The sequence below is a fragment of the Heptranchias perlo genome, chromosome 17, assembly GCF_035084215.1.
Source record: "Heptranchias perlo isolate sHepPer1 chromosome 17, sHepPer1.hap1, whole genome shotgun sequence".
NCBI lineage: Eukaryota > Metazoa > Chordata > Chondrichthyes > Hexanchiformes > Hexanchidae > Heptranchias > Heptranchias perlo.
Genome location: NC_090341.1, coordinates 12,992,121 through 13,012,029, shown reverse-complemented (window position 1 = coordinate 13,012,029; position 19,909 = coordinate 12,992,121). Strand labels below are relative to the sequence as shown.

The 19,909-nt window shown below is 44.5% G+C and overlaps 1 protein-coding gene across 1 annotated transcript in view; it reads left to right on the top strand.

The window, feature by feature from the left end:
* The window catches only part of celsr3 (cadherin, EGF LAG seven-pass G-type receptor 3), a 243,391-nt gene that overhangs the window by 64,909 nt on the left and 158,573 nt on the right, over window positions 1–19,909 (top strand). The window contains exon 3 of the mRNA XM_067999063.1: window positions 17,891–18,113. Coding sequence (XP_067855164.1) covers window positions 17,891–18,113 — 223 coding nt within the window. The remainder of the gene's footprint in view (window positions 1–17,890; window positions 18,114–19,909) is intronic.

Here is a 19,909-nt window from a genome sequence, read left to right as displayed (position 1 = left end):
GGGTGGGACAGCTGTTTAGCATTTATAATGTGGTTGGATTGCTCATTGTGTTTTACATGGTTCAGTTTAATACAATAGGTAATGATTACCTTTGAGAGAAGGATAAAACACAGATTGAGGACGCTCATTTATAAAGGTCTTGAGTTGCTTGCACATTTTTTGATATCATAGAATGCACAGCAGCATTTAGCTAGAGAAAGGTTTTAATCTCTCGTAAGCATCTTTGTGGTAGAGTCCAAGGTTGCAGTTCAAAGTTGTACTGCACCATGTTTAAATTTTCAAGCCTGTTCATGGGCATCCTATTAATGAGATTGTTTCTTTAAAGAAAATTACTGTAATTAAAGGGAATGATTTCCTTACCTGAGGCAGGGTGGGGGAGTTCCCCTCTAAGGAGCTGTATTTTTGAGTATTTTTATTAAAATCTACATATTGTCCTCTGATGTAGTATAGACCAGATTGTGTAAAGCTGACAAATCATTCCCATTCACTATAAGAACTATATGGGTACCAGATATCAATGAATTGTTCACTAAAACAAAAGGAAAATATTGCGGCTGCTGGAAATCTGAAATAAAAACAGAAAAAGCTTGATACTCAGCCGGGCAGCATCTGTGGAGAGAGAAACAGAGTTAACGTTTCAGGTCTTTGACCTTTCATCAGCATTTTCTGTTTTTATCACCAATGAATTGTTCCCTTGTTCACCTCTCTGGAATTCTTGTCTCAGTTCGCTGTGCCTTGCCAACACCCTCCTTGCTTTCAATAACCTTCTCTTCAACCATGCCTTCAGTTCCTATCCTACCCTCTCCGTTCCCCATGCTTGATGCCCACCATATTCCCTTTCCATCTTATCAAACAATGCTCTGAGATGCATGTGAATAGTACTATATAAATGCAAGTTGCTTTCTTCCCTCCCTGATGTTTACAGGAGCTGACACTGAGATACATGCAAGTCTTTTTTCTCATAACCTTTCCCTTTTGTTTGCGACATAAGTGAATTCTGGTACATGCTATTATATATGCAACACCTAGGGTACCATGAGTATTCTGATCCGTTTGGGTGGCAAATTTGCTTCACTAGGCAAGGATATTTAAGGAGGCTCATTCGTGAGATAGGTATTGCCCATTGCCTTTCATATTTTGGGACTCCCATCAGGAAATACCCATGGACTCAAGTATTGGCAGCCTGATTGACTCATGTGGTGGATGACATTGATTCTCAGTCATATGATGCTAAGTGCTACTGACAGTTCCTTCTGCATGGATCAGAGTTGGTGAAAAATATCTGTCAGTTATTTCTATTACCAGTTTTTCAGCTCCACCAGGCCAAGTTGCTTCAAGTTTAATCTTCTTTCTGGAATAGAGTTGGTAGAGAGCTGCAGGGCCTCAACCATAGGGAATGTGTAAGAATTGAGCACTACCCAAAGAAACATATGGCAGAGATGGACAAAGATTAAAGGCTCCTGGGGACCAAGCTCTCCTTGTGGCTCAGTGTTTAAATGCATTCCTTGGTGTGAGGCTGAACCATGCAAACCGAGTTCAATCCCTGGTCTATGTTGAGTTACCTGATTTCAGCCAGGACAAGGTAGGGTTGTTACAATTGGCCTTTGTGCCCTTGGACTAAGAAATCAGCTCCTGCTCCTGTTCACTGTGCAATGATCCCCTGTTGGAAAGTGAGCACCTCTGGATATCTAATGCAGAGAAAATTAAGTTTGGTGATGTTGCTCCCACTGTCAAATAACCTTGCCAGCATCCAAAACTCTGCTGCCCCTATCCTAACTCGCACCAAGTCCCATTCACCCATCACCCCTGTGCTCACTGACCTACATCGCCTCCCGGTCTGGCAACGCATCGATTTCAAAATTCTCATCCTTATTTTCAAATGCCTCCATAGCCTCACCCTTCCCCACCTCTGTAACCTTCTCCAGCCCTACAACCCTCCAGGATCTCTGCTCTCCTCCAATTCTTGCCTCTTGAGCATCTCCGATTTTAATTGCTTCATCATTGGTGGCAGGGCCTTCAGATGCCTAAGGCCTAAGTTCTGGAATTCCTTCCCTAAACCTCTCTTCCTCTCTCTCCTCCTTTTAAGATGCTCCATAAAACCTACTTTTTATCTGACCTAATATCTCCTTACATGTCAAATTTTGTTTGATTACGCTCCTGTGAAGCGCCTTGGGAAGTTTTACTATGTTAAAGACGCTATATAAATGCAAGTTGTTGTTGTTGTTGTTTATGCTCACACATGAAGAATGACTGATTGGACAAAGTTCCAGATGCTTCCATGACCCCAGCATAACCCACTGCTTTCAGAAGAGCAGGAAAGAAAAAAATGTCCCTGGGAAAATATATTTTTCTATGTTTAATCACTGCTTCCATATCTACAAATGGGTTCCACCTTTGGATTATGGATAAATGGAAACAGTTAACTTGGTTCAGTTGGTAGCACTTTCACCTCTGAGTCAAAAGGTTCTGACTTCATGGGCTCGATTTTCGCGTCGGGTTTCCGGCGGGTTTCCAGCGGGGGGGCCCCGAAAATCCCGATATCCGGTCACGTGACCGGATCGCGACAAAATCCCGGCCACTTCCGGGTACCGCGCTGACGTGCGGGGCTGCGCGCGCAAGCCCCGCTGGTGGGAATCCCGCAGGCAATTAAAGCCAGCGGGGTTCCACTTGAGAGTACTTACCTTGCTTGTTGAGGTCAGTTAATGAGCTGAATCAGCTGTCAAAAGAGGAAGTGTGGGATTTTAGGTTCAAGGCAGTGAGTTTCACACACTGGGGGAAACAGTCTCTCTCCAACCAGGCGTGTTGCAGCCAGCAGCCTGTAGCAGCTGCCAAGGTGCACTCCACGGGGGAGAGCCCTCACCCACGCAGGAGGCCACCGCGTCACATAGGGCAACCCCTGCCCCCCACCACCCCCCGCCAAGCCAGAGGACAGACCGACACGAAACCGCAGCCCCAGTCCGAGGAACCACCCACCTACCCTGCACAACCCCTCAGACCAACACCTGCCAGATGGGTGGTGCGTGGACACCCTCGGAGGACGAACAGCATGACCAGCCCCAGCAGCCTCGCAGTCCACGCCGTCCACCGCAGAGACGTGGAGCCCCCCAACACGGTGTTGTTGCACGCCCACCTGCACAGCAGGAGGGAGGGCTACCGCAGAGAGAGACGCATCGCAGAGGGCACTACCCTCGCCACAGGGTCCACAGACCGAGGCGCAGCTCCCCGGACCTCTCCGAGCAGCAGTGCACACGGAGGCGCAGATTCGCTCGACATGTAGTCGTGGAGATCTGCAGGCTCTTTCATGCCGAGCTGCTCCTGGCTGGCCCCAGCACCAAGTGCTTACCTGTCGCTGTCAAAGTCACCACTGCCCTCCACAACTTCTCCTCCGCATCCTTCCAGGGTGCAGCCGGCTACACCGCCGATGTCTCTCAGTCGGCGGCGCGGAAGAGCCCTGCAAATACACCTGCACCTTCTCTGCAGTAACACGATGGGTGGCATCAGTGGTGGGTCCTCATAGTGATACCCAGGAGCGGGCATTATTGGACACAACGGACAGGATTCGCGGAGACATGGCAGTGGTGGTGTCAATATAATGTGTGCTGTTTGTTGCTCTGAAATTCAATAGAGGTAACACCCATGACAAACCCTCAGACACCCTTGTGCACCCCCTTCATGCTCACGACACGTTTGCCTTACGCTGCCTACCGCACATATGTGATGCATGCCCTGTGGCTGCAGCACAGGTGGTGGCAGGTTGAGTGAGGCTGGCCGTGAGGGAGATGCACGAGAGGGTGAGTATGGGATGGAGCAATGAGATTGTATGAGGATTGGGTTGCGTGTTAGTGGCAGGATGAGTACTGGCGAGGTGAGTAGGTGGAGGTAAGATGAGGATGGGGTTTGAGTGGGTATGAAGGGTGATGTGACACAGTAGTGTTGGCAGTGCCGAAGGAGATGTGGGGTGGGGGCAGTGTTGTGGCAGACGGAGTGTGGGGGACCTACTGAGGTCATTGCAGCGCCTATGTTGGTGGCGCAGGTGACCCCTCTGCCACCTCGAGCCAGGCCTTCTTGGTGGCAGAGGCAGGCCGCTTCCTCCCGCCCGCCGGGGGGAAGATCTGTGTCCTCTCCCCCCCCCCCCCCCCCCCCCCCCTCCTCACCCCATCTGATGATACCTGGGGTGAGGCATCATTAAACTGGGAGCAACCTACCCCCTGGGCTGCTCCATGCTGCAATTTGTTCCTTTGGTTGCAGCATCTGTCAGTGGAGGACTGCCCCTTTAACTAGAGAGCCTCCAGCTGACAGATCGTACTGCGCATGCGCAGCCCACCCGACGCGCAGGCCAGCGCCGCGGACCCCGGAGGATCAGGTAATTGATGCCTATTAGTGTGTTGCCTGCTACGATCGCGCGGGCAACCCACTCATTTCGCCGAGCGTGTTGACCACGCTCCCGAAACCCAACCCGCCGGAAACCCGCAGGCCTGGCAAAATCGAGCCCCATGTCCCATTCCAGGACATCAGCACACGATCTAGGCTGACACTTGAGTGCAGCACTGAGAGAGTGCTGCATTGTTGCTGGTGCTATCTTTCGGATGAGACGTTAAATCAAGGCCCAACAGGCAGATGTTAAAGATCCGATTATATTTATTGAAGAAGAACAAGGAGTTCTTCTGGTATTCAAGCCAACATTCTACTCTCAACAAACAGCACCAAAAACAGATTAACTGGTCATTCATTTTACTTGCTGTTGTGGAAACTTGCTGTGTGCAAATTGGTGCTGCATTTGCCTGCATAGCCACAGCGACTACACTTCAAAATTAATTAGTTGTGAAGTGCTTTGGAATGTCCTGAGGATTTGATATGGTACTTTATAAATGCAAGTTCATTTTTTTATTGCTATGTTAATACACCATTTCATGATGTGTTGAGGCTTTAAGGTATGAGTTGGGACATTGTAGTCATTTTCATTCCCAGTGATATTTATTATGACTGTGATTCTGATGTTATAGATAATATCTGAATGACTGCACTGGAAACAAGCTTGAATGTGCACTCTCTTCCCCCCCTCCCCTAAAAATATCACCACCATAATGCTGCTGTGTTTAATGTCATTTATTAACTTTCAAAAAAATCTCTAACATGATAGACTGTATTTGCATATGACAGCACTGTATCTGAGACAGCTGGAACATACTGTCAATGACAATCTTATCAAATCGTCAACAGGCGTGAATTAGCTCCCGCCTTTATTCAGAATGAAGGTCCATGGTTCTAAAGGGTTAAGGGTTTAACAGAAGAAATCTGACTCTTTCACAGGTAGAGCTTTGTTTTGAAACATTAAACATCTTTAAACTCTGTAATTGTGTGTTGGAGATGAGGCTGACAGACTTTAACCTGCAGAGTATTGAAACGCGGAGCATCTCTGGTATTCTTTGGAACGTGTGTGTACATCATTTTATCTCTTGATGAATAAAACATTGCCAGTTCATCCCCTGCAGTGATGGCTCCAGAGAATAAATTAATAACTGTATCAAAGAGAAGCCAATTCAGATTTTAATGAAGAGGAAACCCCTAAATTCCTTGGGGAGGAACCGAGGAAAAAGGAAAACTATGAACAAAGCACATGGCTCTCAGCTAAAGATTAAAGACTTTTTTGGGGTTGCAAGGGAGCTACTAGCCTCGCCTATAGTTGTACAATAGTCTGTCTATATCATTACAATAGAGCACCTCATGTTTGAACAGCTTGGGAGACAGATTGTATTTGGTTCTATGATCAGGTCAGATCTTTATAAACAAATTGGAGAAAACCTAATGGCAAGGAAATCAGTCTGGAGAATTTAAATCTTCAATATCAATTTAAAATATATACTTTTTATTTTAAGGTAATGTATTCCCATTTGCCTGCAGTCTGACTCATTTGCTATCCTTCTTCAACTTGGGGGACAGTAATGGCCTCGGGCATCATTGCCATCAGCGCTGCTCCACATCTGCCACTTGGAGTACACTGAGCGAGCTGGGTTAGTCATCCTTATGGATTTTTCCTCCTCTTGAGATGGATGTCTCTCATCCTGAACTGCTCCATTCAGGAGCTGAGACTACCTATATTCTTTCCAGAAGAGTATATACAAAATAACAGATGGCTGGGAGTGAGAAATTAGATTAATTTATTTGTTGGGTTCAGACAAAATTCCCTCAAAATTACAAAAGCAAAGTTTGTGCAGTTTACTGAATATCAGACCCTGATATTACATAGAACCTTTTGGTCTCTCTCCCTGCTGCCTAGTATTTTCATTATATGTGCTTTAATCTCAATAACATGAAAACTGTGCTAATAACTGTTTAAAGTAGTTGAAATAATTGGTTGAAGATAACAAGAGGTAAGCGTACTGTCATCACAACAGAATAATAATTACCTGATTCATACGAGAGTTTAATGTGGAGAATAACTGGATAAGTACTTGAAAGGAAAAATTTGCAGGGCTACGGGGATAGGGCGGGGGAGTGTAACTAGCTGGATTGCTCTTGCATCGAGCCGGCGCGGACTCGATGGGCCGAATGGCCTCCTTCCGTGCTGTAACCTTTCTGTGATTCCATAATGGATGGTCAAAAATGAATAGCAAGGCTTTAATTTAATATCTAAATCATCACAGCTTTCCTGAACATTAGGAGCAGGGCCTCTCAGCATCAGAAAAAAGTCTTGTTGCACAGAGAAATCCACAATGTTCAGTCAGAGAATGTCTGTCTCCATGCCACCTTCCACTGACACGCATTTAGGATTAGGTTCAAGAGCTGAAATTTTTTTTTACAAATATTAAAATTGCGTTTTTCATATTTTGTGATCTAAGGAAGTAATGAAACTGTTTGTGCTCCCCGATGGCTTAGTGGGTAAAGGGACCAAGTTTGATTCCAGATCTGTACCAAGCTAGCTGATCTCAGCAGATACAGCAGTCGGCACTCTGGGCTAAGGATAGCAAAAATAAGCCAAGGTTTCCAATTCTAATTGATATTCGGTGACTCCGGTTGAAAACTGCACATGTAGACTTCAGGTAAGAACAGTTTTGGTTTGGCTCCGGTACTCTCCACAGTTGAATAGTATATCTACACTCAGGCCCCGATAGTAATGGGGAGGTGAGGAGGGAGCACGGTATCGCGGGGAAAACCCAGCAAGGTCAGGGACATGGAGGCCCTGCTGATTTTAATGGCAGGGCCTCATTTAAATAACCTGCTGCAGTCTCCCGCCCGACAGCTGGCCAAATTGTCAAGCTCATGTGTGCTTTGTAATATCATCAGGACTCTTGATTTGAATAATGCCTGGGAACCTACCAGCCAATTCTTTTTTTATATAACATGTATGATTTAGAATTTACAGCTGTTTTGAGAAGTAATGTTTCTAGTAAATGCATTGTAAATTTATTGATGCAATGACTATGTACAGTATTGTGTGTTACCACTGTGTGTGTCCTTATATACTGTATTCATATATTTCACACTCTCATCTGTATTGAGCTTGAGGTAATAAGATCTATGGTTCTGTTCACCCCTCTCCAAAAATAAAGCAAATTCTTAGCAACTAGGGTACAGAGCAGAAATGAACAGAAAATTATTTGAATTTGACTTAGCTCATTAATCTTTCCATCAGCACAGGCCTGCATTTAGGTTTGAATAAACTGCACTTGGGGTAATGTTAACCTAGTTTTCTCCTTGTGGTAGCTATGTTTTTTCATGTCTCATCAAACAAATGCAACTCAATAAGGAATCTATCAAAGTAAAAAGAACAAACTAAAGTCAGAAAGGGTTCTATTGAAAGAGCTTGTGTACGATCAGAGCTGCCTAGTGAAATGCTTCAACAGTAAGGCTTTTGTGGTCCTGTTCTGTCTGTGACAGCAACTATTTTTATTGCTGGTACTAATGCTTAAGGATGCATATATTTGGGGATGGGGGTGGGTGGGTGGGTGGGGGGAGGGTGATTGCTGCTGGTTTTGGAGGCAATGAACAGCGTTTATGAAGCTGACCACCCCACCCTCCCAACTGGAACATTAGCAGCCTGTAGCACCATGCAGTAGCTGATATATTACTTCTTCTTGGAGAAAATTACTTTGTCTATTCCCCCTACACCCCACCACATATAACATATGTTGTAGATCAGAAGAGCTAAGTAAGTGCTTTATGTAATCTTGAAAAATATTTAGTATGTTTTTGCCGTTTCTGGATTTGCTCTGATAACAACTAATTGTTGCCCCTTAACCAGTTGCTGACAAACTCATGGTAGGCCATGATAAATGGGCTTATGTACACATCACTTTTATTGTGTAGGACAACATGTAAAATACCCTGTGAATAACATGCCTCTCAAAATACCATCCTCCAGTACTTCCCCTCTCTGTGTACATGTGCTAAATTTGTTTTTAAAAGTGAGGTTCCATGAAAGCTGAAATGATCCAAATATGGGCGTGTTTGATGTGCCACTCATCCTACTTGCACTGGGATCACTTGAAATAAAGTTACTTTGAGGTATGGTAACTATAAGAGTGAATGTATTTTGGATGCTGAAACAGAAAAAAAAATAGTGGTAACAAAGCCCTCATCAACATTAAGTCTATTGTCTGTGGCTTCTTTATTATAGAGAAACCATATTGGAAAAACTGTCTTAATAATTACAACCCTTACAATAATGTTCTGCAATACCACATCCCACCTCACTATAATACTTTTTGATATACCTCACACCTGTCATTATAGCACTGTGATATATCCCACATCCATCACCATAATACTCCAATACAATACATCGCATCCTGAAACAGACCCCTTGCTGAGATAATATCACTTAATATTAAAAGCTCCCATACTAATAAGAGTGCCTTCTCTAACACATCCCCACTAAAAAAAAAATGAGAAAATGAAATGTCTCCACTTTTCCCTGCCCTTCTCCAAATTGTTGGCTTTAGACACTTGCAAGCCAGGTATTGTACCAACCAAATACAGTGTCTTGAGTGAGTTTGCCAGTTTGGTGATATAAATTCAGCTGCACTGCTCCTGGTATGCACTGGACGAATATATTGGCAAATTATGCTTTCCTATCTCTTTGTGTCCATAAATGCAAAATCACAGGCTGGGAGTGTGCAATTTCCTTTTATGTGCTCCCAGCATATGCCAGGAGTGGTGCAGTGAAATTTTTATTCTTAGCACTACATGATGCAGATTTAATGCAGCTTTATGCTGTGGATTTGCATCTACTCGCAGATGGATTAAAACCACTCAATATTATTTGGCTTAGGGCCCTCACAGCCATCAGAGACAGAAGACCTCCATCCCATCAGTGTGGACATGATTTGAGCCCAGGTTCAAAGATGGTCAGTTAACCTTACTGTTCCACTGCCCTCCCCCAATAAAGCTATCTGATATAATGCATTGTTTATGATTCCATCAATTATTGAAAAACCACATTGAACTTCCACTAACAGTCTCTATTATAGAATAACATTATTTAATGCCCCCTTGCTAATAGAGGGAACTATATAGAAGGTCCACTGTTTATAACACTCACTAATAGACTGTAACCTCTGACATAGCACGCATTATTTACAGCTCCCTTAGTGTAGAAAAACATATAAAACTCCTTCTCAATAACATGATCTCAGTGTACCAGTCTCTAACTTAACACACATTGTTTATAGCTCTCTCTGTTATAGTAAGATAGCACTGTACAAGATTGCTTTCACTATAAAATCTCCATTGACTCCCAAAGATCATATTATTGGACAGGGATAGTGACACTGCAATTGCATAGAATGACATAGAATGTACAGCACAGAAACAGGTCATTCAGCCCAACAGGTCCATGTCGGTGTTTATGCTCCACACGAGCCTCCTCCCTCCCTCCCTACTTCATCAAACCCGATCAGCATATCCTTCTATTCCTTTCTCCCTCATGTTTATCGAGCTTCCCCTTAAATGCATCTATGCTATTTGCCTCAACTACTCCTTGTGGTAGCGAGTTCCACATTTTAACCACTCTCTGGGTAAGGAACACTGTTTTAAGAGAAAATACAGACCAGTGAAATCCAAACTCTTTTCTTTCCTTAATACAATCTACTCATAGAGAACGAGCTAACTAATCAATAACAGTTTGTACAAGATTCATATTTGATGTGTTCCATTAATGGGTTTGGTGTGTTGCTTCATTTTTTCCTTTTGATTTTTAAGTGCCCAACAGCCGGATTATTTTAAATACTTAGTGCTATTTTAGGAAGATTCTTCATTTCTTCAGATAAAGGTTAGTCACATTTAAGCGTGACAGCTTAGCTCAATTGGTTATGCTCTAATCCGTAGGCCAGAAGGCTTTGGGTTTTGAGCTCCATGCTGAGACTTGAGCTTGTAGTCTAGGTGGATGCTCCAATCCAGTACTGAGGCTGCTACGAGGTGTTGTGCTTCAGATGAGATGTTGAACCAAGGTGCCATTTTCCAGTGGTTTGAATGGACATTAAAGATCCAGCACCACTAATGGAATGGAAATCCTCATGACAATAGAACTGCATTCAGGCATTCAGCTGCAAAAATGTTACAATAAGATTCTTACAGTAAGCAGCATATATTCAGACTTTTATGCCACACAATTTCAAGATTATTGCCCAAGAAAATGTATGGCAAAGCATCAGGGTACACTTATTGATGTGGGGACTTTGGTTTTCTATTTGTTTGGCTGGATTTTTATGAACAAAAAGAATGGGATGTATTGATGATTTGTTGTGCCGCCTTCAACCCCTTGTTGCCAGTTGCCAGTTGCGCACCTCCTAGCAGTTGGTCAATCTATTAGTAGATATTTGGGAATAGGTCGCTAGCCTGCCATGCCACCTAGGGATGGCATGCAGAAACCAAAAGGAATGTTACCTAGGATGGAGGGTGTAGAAGGAATCTCACATAGGCAGTGTCTGGAGAAAGAACCGCACTTTGGGATGGTGTGTAGAGAAAGAATCTTACATGGGCACAGTGTGTGGAGAAAGAATCTTACTCAGGGGTGGTGTGTAGAGAAAGAATCTCACTCGGGTGGTGTGTAGAGAAAGAATCTCACTCGGGTGGTGTGTAGAGAAAGAATCTCACTCGGGTGGTGTGTAGAGAAAGAATCTCACTCGGGTGGTGTGTAGAGAAAGAATCTCACTCGGGTGGTGTGTAGAGAAAGAATCTCACTCGGGTGGTGTGCAGAGAAAGAATCTCACTCGGGTGGTGTGTAGAGAAAGAATCTCATTCAGGGGTGGTGTGTAGAGAAAGAATCTCACTTAGGGATGGTGTGTAGAGAAAGAATCTCACTCAGGTGGTGTGTAGAGAAAGAATCTCACTCTGGGGTGGTGTGTAGAGAAAGAATCTCACTCTGGGATGGTGTGTAGAGAAAGAATCTCACTTAGCGATGGTGTGTAGAGAAAGAATCTCATTCAGGGGTGGTGTGTAGAGAAAGAATCTCACTTAGCGATGGTGTGTAGAGAAAGAATCTCATTCAGGGGTGGTGTGTAGAGAAAGAATCTCACTTGGGTGGTGTGTGGAGAAAGAATCTCACTTAGGGATGGTGTGTAGAGAAAGAATCTCACTCAGGGGTGGTGTGTAGAGAAAGAATCTCACTCAGGGGTGGTGTGTAGAGAAAGAATCTCACTCAGGGATGGTGTGTAGAGAAAGAATCTCACTCAGGGGTGGTGTGTAGAGAAAGAATCTCACTTAGGGATGGTGTGTGGAGAAAGAATCTCACTCAGGGGTGGTGTGTAGAGAAAGAATCTCACTTAGCGATGGTGTGTAGAGAAAGAATCTCACTCAGGGGTGGTGTGTGGAGAAGGAACCTCACTTAAGGACAATGTCCGGAGAAGGAATCTCACTTGAGGATGGTGTGTGGAGAAGGATCCCGCTTGGGGATGGTGTGTGGAGAAAGAATCTCACTCAGGGGTGGTGTGTAGAGAAAGAATCTCACTTAGGGTCGGTGTGTGGAGAAAGAATCTCACTCAGGGGTGGTGTGTAGAGAAAGAATCTCACTCTGGGGTGGTGTGTAGAGAAAGAATCTCACTCAGGGGTGGTGTGTAGAGAAAGAATCTCACTCAGGGATGGTGTGTAGAGAAAGAATCTCACTCAGGGATGGTGTGTAGAGAAAGAATCTCACTCAGGGATGGTGTGTAGAGAAAGAATCTCACTTAGGGATGGTGTGTAGAGAAAGAATCTCACTCAGGGATGGTGTGTAGAGAAAGAATCTCACTCGGGTGGTGTGTGGAGAAAGAATCTCACTCGGGTGGTGTGTAGAGAAAGAATCTCACTTAGGGATGGTGTGTAGAGAAAGAATCTCACTCAGGGGTGGTGTGTAGAGAAAGAATCTCACTCAGGGATGGTGTGTAGAGAAAGAATCTCACTCAGGGGTGGTGTGTAGAGAAAGAATCTCACTCAGGGATGGTGTGTAGAGAAAGAATCTCACTCAGGGGTGGTGTGTAGAGAAAGAATCTCACTCAGGGGTGGTGTGTAGAGAAAGAATCTCACTCAGGGATGGTGTGTGGAGAAAGAATCTCACTCAGGGGTGGTGTGTAGAGAAAGAATCTCACTTAGGGTCGGTGTGTGGAGAAGGAACCTCACTTAAGGACAATGTCCGGAGAAGGAATCTCACTCAGGGGTGGTGTGTAGAGAAAGAATCTCACTCAGGGGTGGTGTGTAGAGAAAGAATCTCACTCAGGGATGGTGTGTAGAGAAAGAATCTCACTCAGGGGTGGTGTGTAGAGAAAGAATCTCACTCAGGGGTGGTGTGTAGAGAAAGAATCTCACTCAGGGATGGTGTGTGGAGAAAGAATCTCACTCAGGGGTGGTGTGTAGAGAAAGAATCTCACTTAGGGTCGGTGTGTGGAGAAGGAACCTCACTTAAGGACAATGTCCGGAGAAGGAATCTCACTTGAGGATGGTGTGTGGAGAAGGAATCCCGCTTGGGGATGGTGTGTGGAGAAAGAATCTCACTCAGGGGTGGTGTGTAGAGAAAGAATCTCACTTAGGGTCGGTGTGTAGAGAAAGAATCTCACTTGGGTGGTGTGTAGAGAAAGAATCTCACTTAGCGATGGTGTGTAGAGAAAGAATCTCACTCGGGTGGTGTGTAGAGAAAGAATCTCACTCAGGGATGGTGTGTGGAGAAAGAATCTCACTCAGGGGTGGTGTGTAGAGAAAGAATCTCACTTAGGGATGGTGTGTAGAGAAAGAATCTCACTCAGGGATGGTGTGTGGAGAAAGAATCTCACTCAGGGGTGGTGTGTAGAGAAAGAATCTCACTTAGGGTCGGTGTGTGGAGAAGGAATCTCACTCAGGGGTGGTGTGTAGAGAAAGAATCTCACTCAGGGATGGTGTGTAGAGAAAGAATCTCACTCAGGGGTGGTGTGTAGAGAAAGAATCTCACTCAGGGATGGTGTGTAGAGAAAGAATCTCACTCAGGGGTGGTGTGTAGAGAAAGAATCTCACTCAGGGGTGGTGTGTAGAGAAAGAATCTCACTCAGGGATGGTGTGTGGAGAAAGAATCTCACTCAGGGGTGGTGTGTAGAGAAAGAATCTCACTTAGGGTCGGTGTGTGGAGAAGGAACCTCACTTAAGGACAATGTCCGGAGAAGGAATCTCACTCAGGGGTGGTGTGTAGAGAAAGAATCTCACTCAGGGGTGGTGTGTAGAGAAAGAATCTCACTCAGGGATGGTGTGTAGAGAAAGAATCTCACTCAGGGGTGGTGTGTAGAGAAAGAATCTCACTCAGGGGTGGTGTGTAGAGAAAGAATCTCACTCAGGGATGGTGTGTGGAGAAAGAATCTCACTCAGGGGTGGTGTGTAGAGAAAGAATCTCACTTAGGGTCGGTGTGTGGAGAAGGAACCTCACTTAAGGACAATGTCCGGAGAAGGAATCTCACTTGAGGATGGTGTGTGGAGAAGGAATCCCGCTTGGGGATGGTGTGTGGAGAAAGAATCTCACTCAGGGGTGGTGTGTAGAGAAAGAATCTCACTTAGGGTCGGTGTGTAGAGAAAGAATCTCACTTGGGTGGTGTGTGGAGAAAGAATCTCACTTAGGGATGGTGTGTAGAGAAAGAATCTCACTTAGCGATGGTGTGTAGAGAAAGAATCTCACTCGGGTGGTGTGTAGAGAAAGAATCTCACTCAGGGATGGTGTGTGGAGAAAGAATCTCACTCAGGGGTGGTGTGTAGAGAAAGAATCTCACTTAGGGATGGTGTGTAGAGAAAGAATCTCACTCAGGGATGGTGTGTGGAGAAAGAATCTCACTCAGGGGTGGTGTGTAGAGAAAGAATCTCACTTAGGGTCGGTGTGTGGAGAAGGAATCTCACTCAGGGGTGGTGTGTAGAGAAAGAATCTCACTCAGGGGTGGTGTGTAGAGAAAGAATCTCACTCAGGGGTGGTGTGTAGAGAAAGAATCTCACTCAGGGATGGTGTGTGGAGAAAGAATCTCACTCAGGGGTGGTGTGTGGAGAAAGAATCTCACTTAGGGTCGGTGTGTGGAGAAGGAACCTCACTTAAGGACAATGTCCGGAGAAGGAATCTCACTTGAGGATGGTGTGTGGAGAAGGAATCCCGCTTGGGGATGGTGTGTGGAGAAAGAATCTCACTCAGGGGTGGTGTGTAGAGAAAGAATCTCACTTAGGGTCGGTGTGTAGAGAAAGAATCTCACTTGGGTGGTGTGTGGAGAAAGAATCTCACTTAGGGATGGTGTGTAGAGAAAGAATCTCACTTAGCGATGGTGTGTAGAGAAAGAATCTCACTCTGGGGTGGTGTGTAGAGAAAGAATCTCACTCTGGGGTGGTGTGTAGAGAAAGAATCTCACTCAGGGGTGGTGTGTAGAGAAAGAATCTCACTCAGGGGTGGTGTGTAGAGAAAGAATCTCACTTAGGGATGGTGTGTAGAGAAAGAATCTCACTCAGGGATGGTGTGTAGAGAAAGAATCTCACTCGGGTGGTGTGTGGAGAAAGAATCTCACTCGGGTGGTGTGTAGAGAAAGAATCTCACTTAGGGATGGTGTGTAGAGAAAGAATCTCACTTAGGGATGGTGTGTAGAGAAAGAATCTCACTCAGGGGTGGTGTGTAGAGAAAGAATCTCACTCAGGGATGGTGTGTAGAGAAAGAATCTCACTCAGGGGTGGTGTGTAGAGAAAGAATCTCACTCAGGGATGGTGTGTGGAGAAGGAATCTCACTCAGGGGTGGTGTGTAGAGAAAGAATCTCACTCAGGGATGGTGTGTGGAGAAAGAATCTCACTCAGGGGTGGTGTGTAGAGAAAGAATCTCACTCAGGGATGGTGTGTGGAGAAAGAATCTCACTCAGGGATGGTGTGCAGAGAAAGAATCTCACTCAGGGATGGTGTGTAGAGAAAGAATCTCACTCAGGGGTGGTGTGTAGAGAAAGAATCTCACTCAGGGATGGTGTGTAGAGAAAGAATCTCACTCAGGGGTGGTGTGTGGAGAAAGAATCTCACTCAGGGGTGGTGTGTAGAGAAAGAATCTCACTTGAGGATGGTGTGTGGAGAAGGAATCCCGCTTGGGGATGGTGTGTGGAGAAGGAATCCCGCTTGGGGATGGTGTGTGGAGAAGGAATCCCGCTTGGGGGATGGTGTGTGGAGAAGGAATCCCGCTTGGGGGATGGTGTGTGGAGAAGGAATCCCGCTTGGGGATGGTGTGTAGAGAAGGAATCCCGCTTGGGGATGGTGTGTGGAGAAGGAATCCCGCTTGGGGGATGGTGTGTGGAGAAGGAATCCCGCTTGGGGGATGGTGTGTGGAGAAGGATCCTGCTTGGGGGATGGTGTGTGGAGAAGGATCCCGCTTGGGGGATGGTGTGTGGAGAAGGAATCCTGCTTGGGGGATGGTGTGTGGAGAAGGAATCCTGCTTGGGGATGGTGTGTGGAGAAGGAATCCCGCTTGGGGATGGTGTGTGGAGAAGGAATCCTGCTTGGGGGATGGTGTGTGGAGAAGGATCCCGCTTGGGGGATGGTGTGTGGAGAAGGAATCCCGCTTGGGGGATGGTGTGTGGAGACCATAATGAGCAGAACAGGAGAAAAATTGAAACCCTGTTTTAAAAAAAAATAATTTGAGAAAAAAATGCTGATATATTTACTGGTGTTGCCATGCATATTTACTGTCAGCATATCAAATAAGAAATCAACCTTCATACATGGAACCAATTTCTGTTAACAGCAAACTCAAATTATCTGAGACGAAAACACGTTACTTCTATGAATAATTGTTTTTGTTGCTAACAATTATTCCTGTATTTCATCCATAGGGATAAATTGCTTTAAAACTACATGCTTCTAAGTGGAGAAACCTATAAACTGTAACACAGTCCATTAGATAGTTTACAGTTAGACATCTCACGTTAGACATCTCACCCTGACTCACTCTGGGCTTTTCTTCCAAATCTTGGCCGCCAACAACAACAACAACAACGTGTTATTTATATAACGCCTTTAACTTAGTAAAACATCCCAAGGTGCTTCACAGCAGCGTTATCAAACAAAATTTGACACCGAGCCACATAAAGAGATATTAGGACAAGTGACCAAAAGCTTGGCCAAAGAGGTAGGTTTAAGGAGCGTCTTAAAGGAGGAGAGAGAGGTAGAGAGGCGGCAAGGTTTAGGGAGGGAATGCCAGAGCTTAGGGCCTAGACAACTTGTGTATAAGTTGAATAGCTTACTCTGGTCAGGAATTCATTCCCATGTAAATGATTTGGGGGAAGGGAAAATCCATTCATTAAGAAAATCCACTCCAAGAGGAACTTCCGTTAGACTTGCGCTCATAGGAGCTGGAAACTGCTGGGGTCAGCACTGTGACTGGTGAAGATTAATGTTAAGTACTTTGCTTCAAATTTGTTCCATGTATTTCGCTCCTTTCAAAAATATCTGATAATGTAACATTGCAATCACATTATCATGCCCAATTTTAAAATATGGAAAAGTTACGAAGAATTATAGTTAATATTGGTTTGCTGTGTCCATTTCACTCATTTTGTTTTTTTACAATGAGGACTGATATCATTAAGAGTGCTGACTTGGAAGGGTTACTGACCTTCTAAGGAAAGAGAGCTGAATTAACAGACAGATAACGTTGAATCATCCCTGAATTTACTACTATTGGTTATTGATAATTCAGCTTCTTGAGAATGAACCTCAGAGAATTTCATCAATAGCCACTTGAAGGGGAAAAAAATTGCAGGGCTATGGGGAAAGAATAGGGGAGTGGGACTAATTGGATAGCTCTTTAAAAGAGCCGGCACAGGCACAATGGGTTGAATGGCCTCCTTCAGTGCTGTTTCATTTTATGATGATTCTATGAAAGCTTAAAGAAATATCAAAAAATTAACAGAAATGGATGTTAATCTAATCATATTGCTTTGTAACTTTGATGCTTAAAAGAGATCTTGATGCTGAGATTCCCACTTTAAAGACCTGTAAATCTCCCTTTGTGGAATGAAATAATGGTGCAGCCTGATGACAACAGCCAGCAGAATCCTCTTCGGATGCGTCCACCTTTAGGATGTCAGCATGGTCTATTTTCAGACTGATTTGGAGTTTCTTTTTCTCTGTCTCAGTGGTGTTTTTTCCATGTCATTGTGAGAATTTTGCAAACGATTCCACTTTTGTAATAATCTACTTCACACAGCTGGCATTATTATCATTTGCAAACTGCTGCAGCACCACCTTTAACTTGTTTTTTTTTGTTTTTATCAAGAGACACTATTATACATTTTTAGAATCAATCAGTAAGCACGGTAACGTTCCAACCTCCATGGTGTTTATGAACAGGGAGCTGGCTTGTATAATGGCACAATCCCAGTTGTATCTGATTTAGTGGAAGAAATGATGTGTATGATGTGTTTTCATTAACCTTTGCGCTTTAACCCTGGTTAGGTGATCACTGTGAAGTGGACAGTCAGTCTGGACGCTGTTCTCCAGGTGTGTGCAGAAATGGCGGAACCTGCACGAACCTCCCAGAGGGTGGATTCAAGTGTAATTGTCCCTCGGGAGGATATGAGAAGCCATACTGTGAAGTGACAGCACGATCCTTCCCACCAAAGTCGTTTGTGATGTTTCATGGCCTGAGACAAAGGTTTCACATGACAATATCCCTGTCGTGAGTATTATACACAGTTGTTTTGCTAAACTGAAGTGCAGTAATCAAAAATGCTTGAGGTAGTTTGGGGAAATATACTCCATTTATTAACTATTCCAGCGTAACTTGTGTGCCTTAAAATACAGTTGGTTTTCAAGACCCTCCATGGGGCCAGTTCACATGGAAGTGAGCTTGGAGTCAGTCATAAGGGAATAATTTGGAAGCTGCTGTATGGTGCTAGTCATGGTGGGTGTTTAATGTGGGACTCTGGCAAGCCTTTGCTACACAGTTAGCAATCAAGTTCAAAACAGTCATTTCCACAAGTTGAAATGAAAATTGAAGAGCACGTCAGTTGTAGGGATCACAAGTTTATTCTCAGGATGAGCACGGGGTGCCTCTACATTTGCTTTAAGCTAGCGTTCCGATACCTAGAGACACAGAAAAAGAGAGAACTCACAAAATTGCGGCATTTTAAATACTACTTCATCTGCCAGAGGCAGAGGCCTCTGAGGCCATGAATCATTCTTTAATGGCTGCGTTTGGTGACACCGCTATTCCCGGCCAGAATGGAGTTGATGGGGTAATTCCCCCGTCAGTTACGCTTGGAGATCGCACTGCTGTATGTGACTGGGGTTGATTTTATGCACATAATTTGTATTATGTAACTATCCTCCGCTCACTGCATGTTGCTGGAGAAATAATCCTGTTTTTATCAAGTTCAAAACAGTCATTTCCACAAGTTGAAATGAAAATTGAAGAGCACGTCAGTTGTAGGGATCACAAGTTTATTCTCAGGATGAGCACGGGGTGCCTCTACATTTGCTTTAAGCTAGCGTTCCGATACCTAGAGACACAGAAAAAGAGAGAACTCACAAAATTGCGTCATTTTAAATACTACTTCATCTGCCAGAGGCAGAGGCCTCTGGTTTTGCTGTAGTTTCGGTCGTGAGTTCTGTTTGCTGTAGTTCGTAGAGACTCTTTTCAAATAGACTCTGTTTGCTGAGTAAATAGACTTTGTTTGCTGTAAAATAGACTGTTTGCTGTAAGGCCTGCCCCACCTCCAACTTATTGGCTGACACAGTGGTGTCGATACTAACTTTTTAATACAAATGCTGTAGGAGTGGCTCTGTAACCAGTGGAAGATGGGCCTCCTTATTTACTTTGGTCTGATGGCAGGAGTAGGTGGGGACTGGGCTTTGGCTTATGGAGTATGAGAAGTGGACAAATTTCACTGATAGAAGTAATTGAAGGAGCTAGTACTGCTGATTGAAGTAGGTGGGGGAGACTGGGGTTCACAAACTGAAGCAGGGGCAGTTAGATTTGCTGACTGGAGTGGGGGAGGGCTGGAGTTGCTAACTGTAGTGGTGGAGGGACGAGGTTGCTACTTAAAGTACAGAAGCCTCATGGGGTAAGAAAAAAATAACCTAGCATAGCTGCACGGATCCTGTGCTTGTAACACATGGGGTGTCTTTGCAGTTCTAGAAAATGTGTGCTTGAATTAATTCACCAGTAAAAAGATCTCACAGGAGACGGGGGCGGGGGGGGGGGGGGGAGGGGAGAAACCCAGCTCCCTATCCTGTATAGTCAGAAGAAATAACTCCTGCTCTACTGCAATAGATGCAATACCAGCTTAAATGAGTGATGTGCTTTACTGTGCCATTGTTTGTGATAGAATTATTAATATTGTAATTCTGCTAGAAACTGTGGAATAAAAATACATTTAACTTGTTTTTTTAAGTTAATTAAAAGTGGATTAATAACCTTGCTGCCCCACTAGGGCCCTGTTGTTAATATGGGTAGGCTGGGGGAATTGCAGC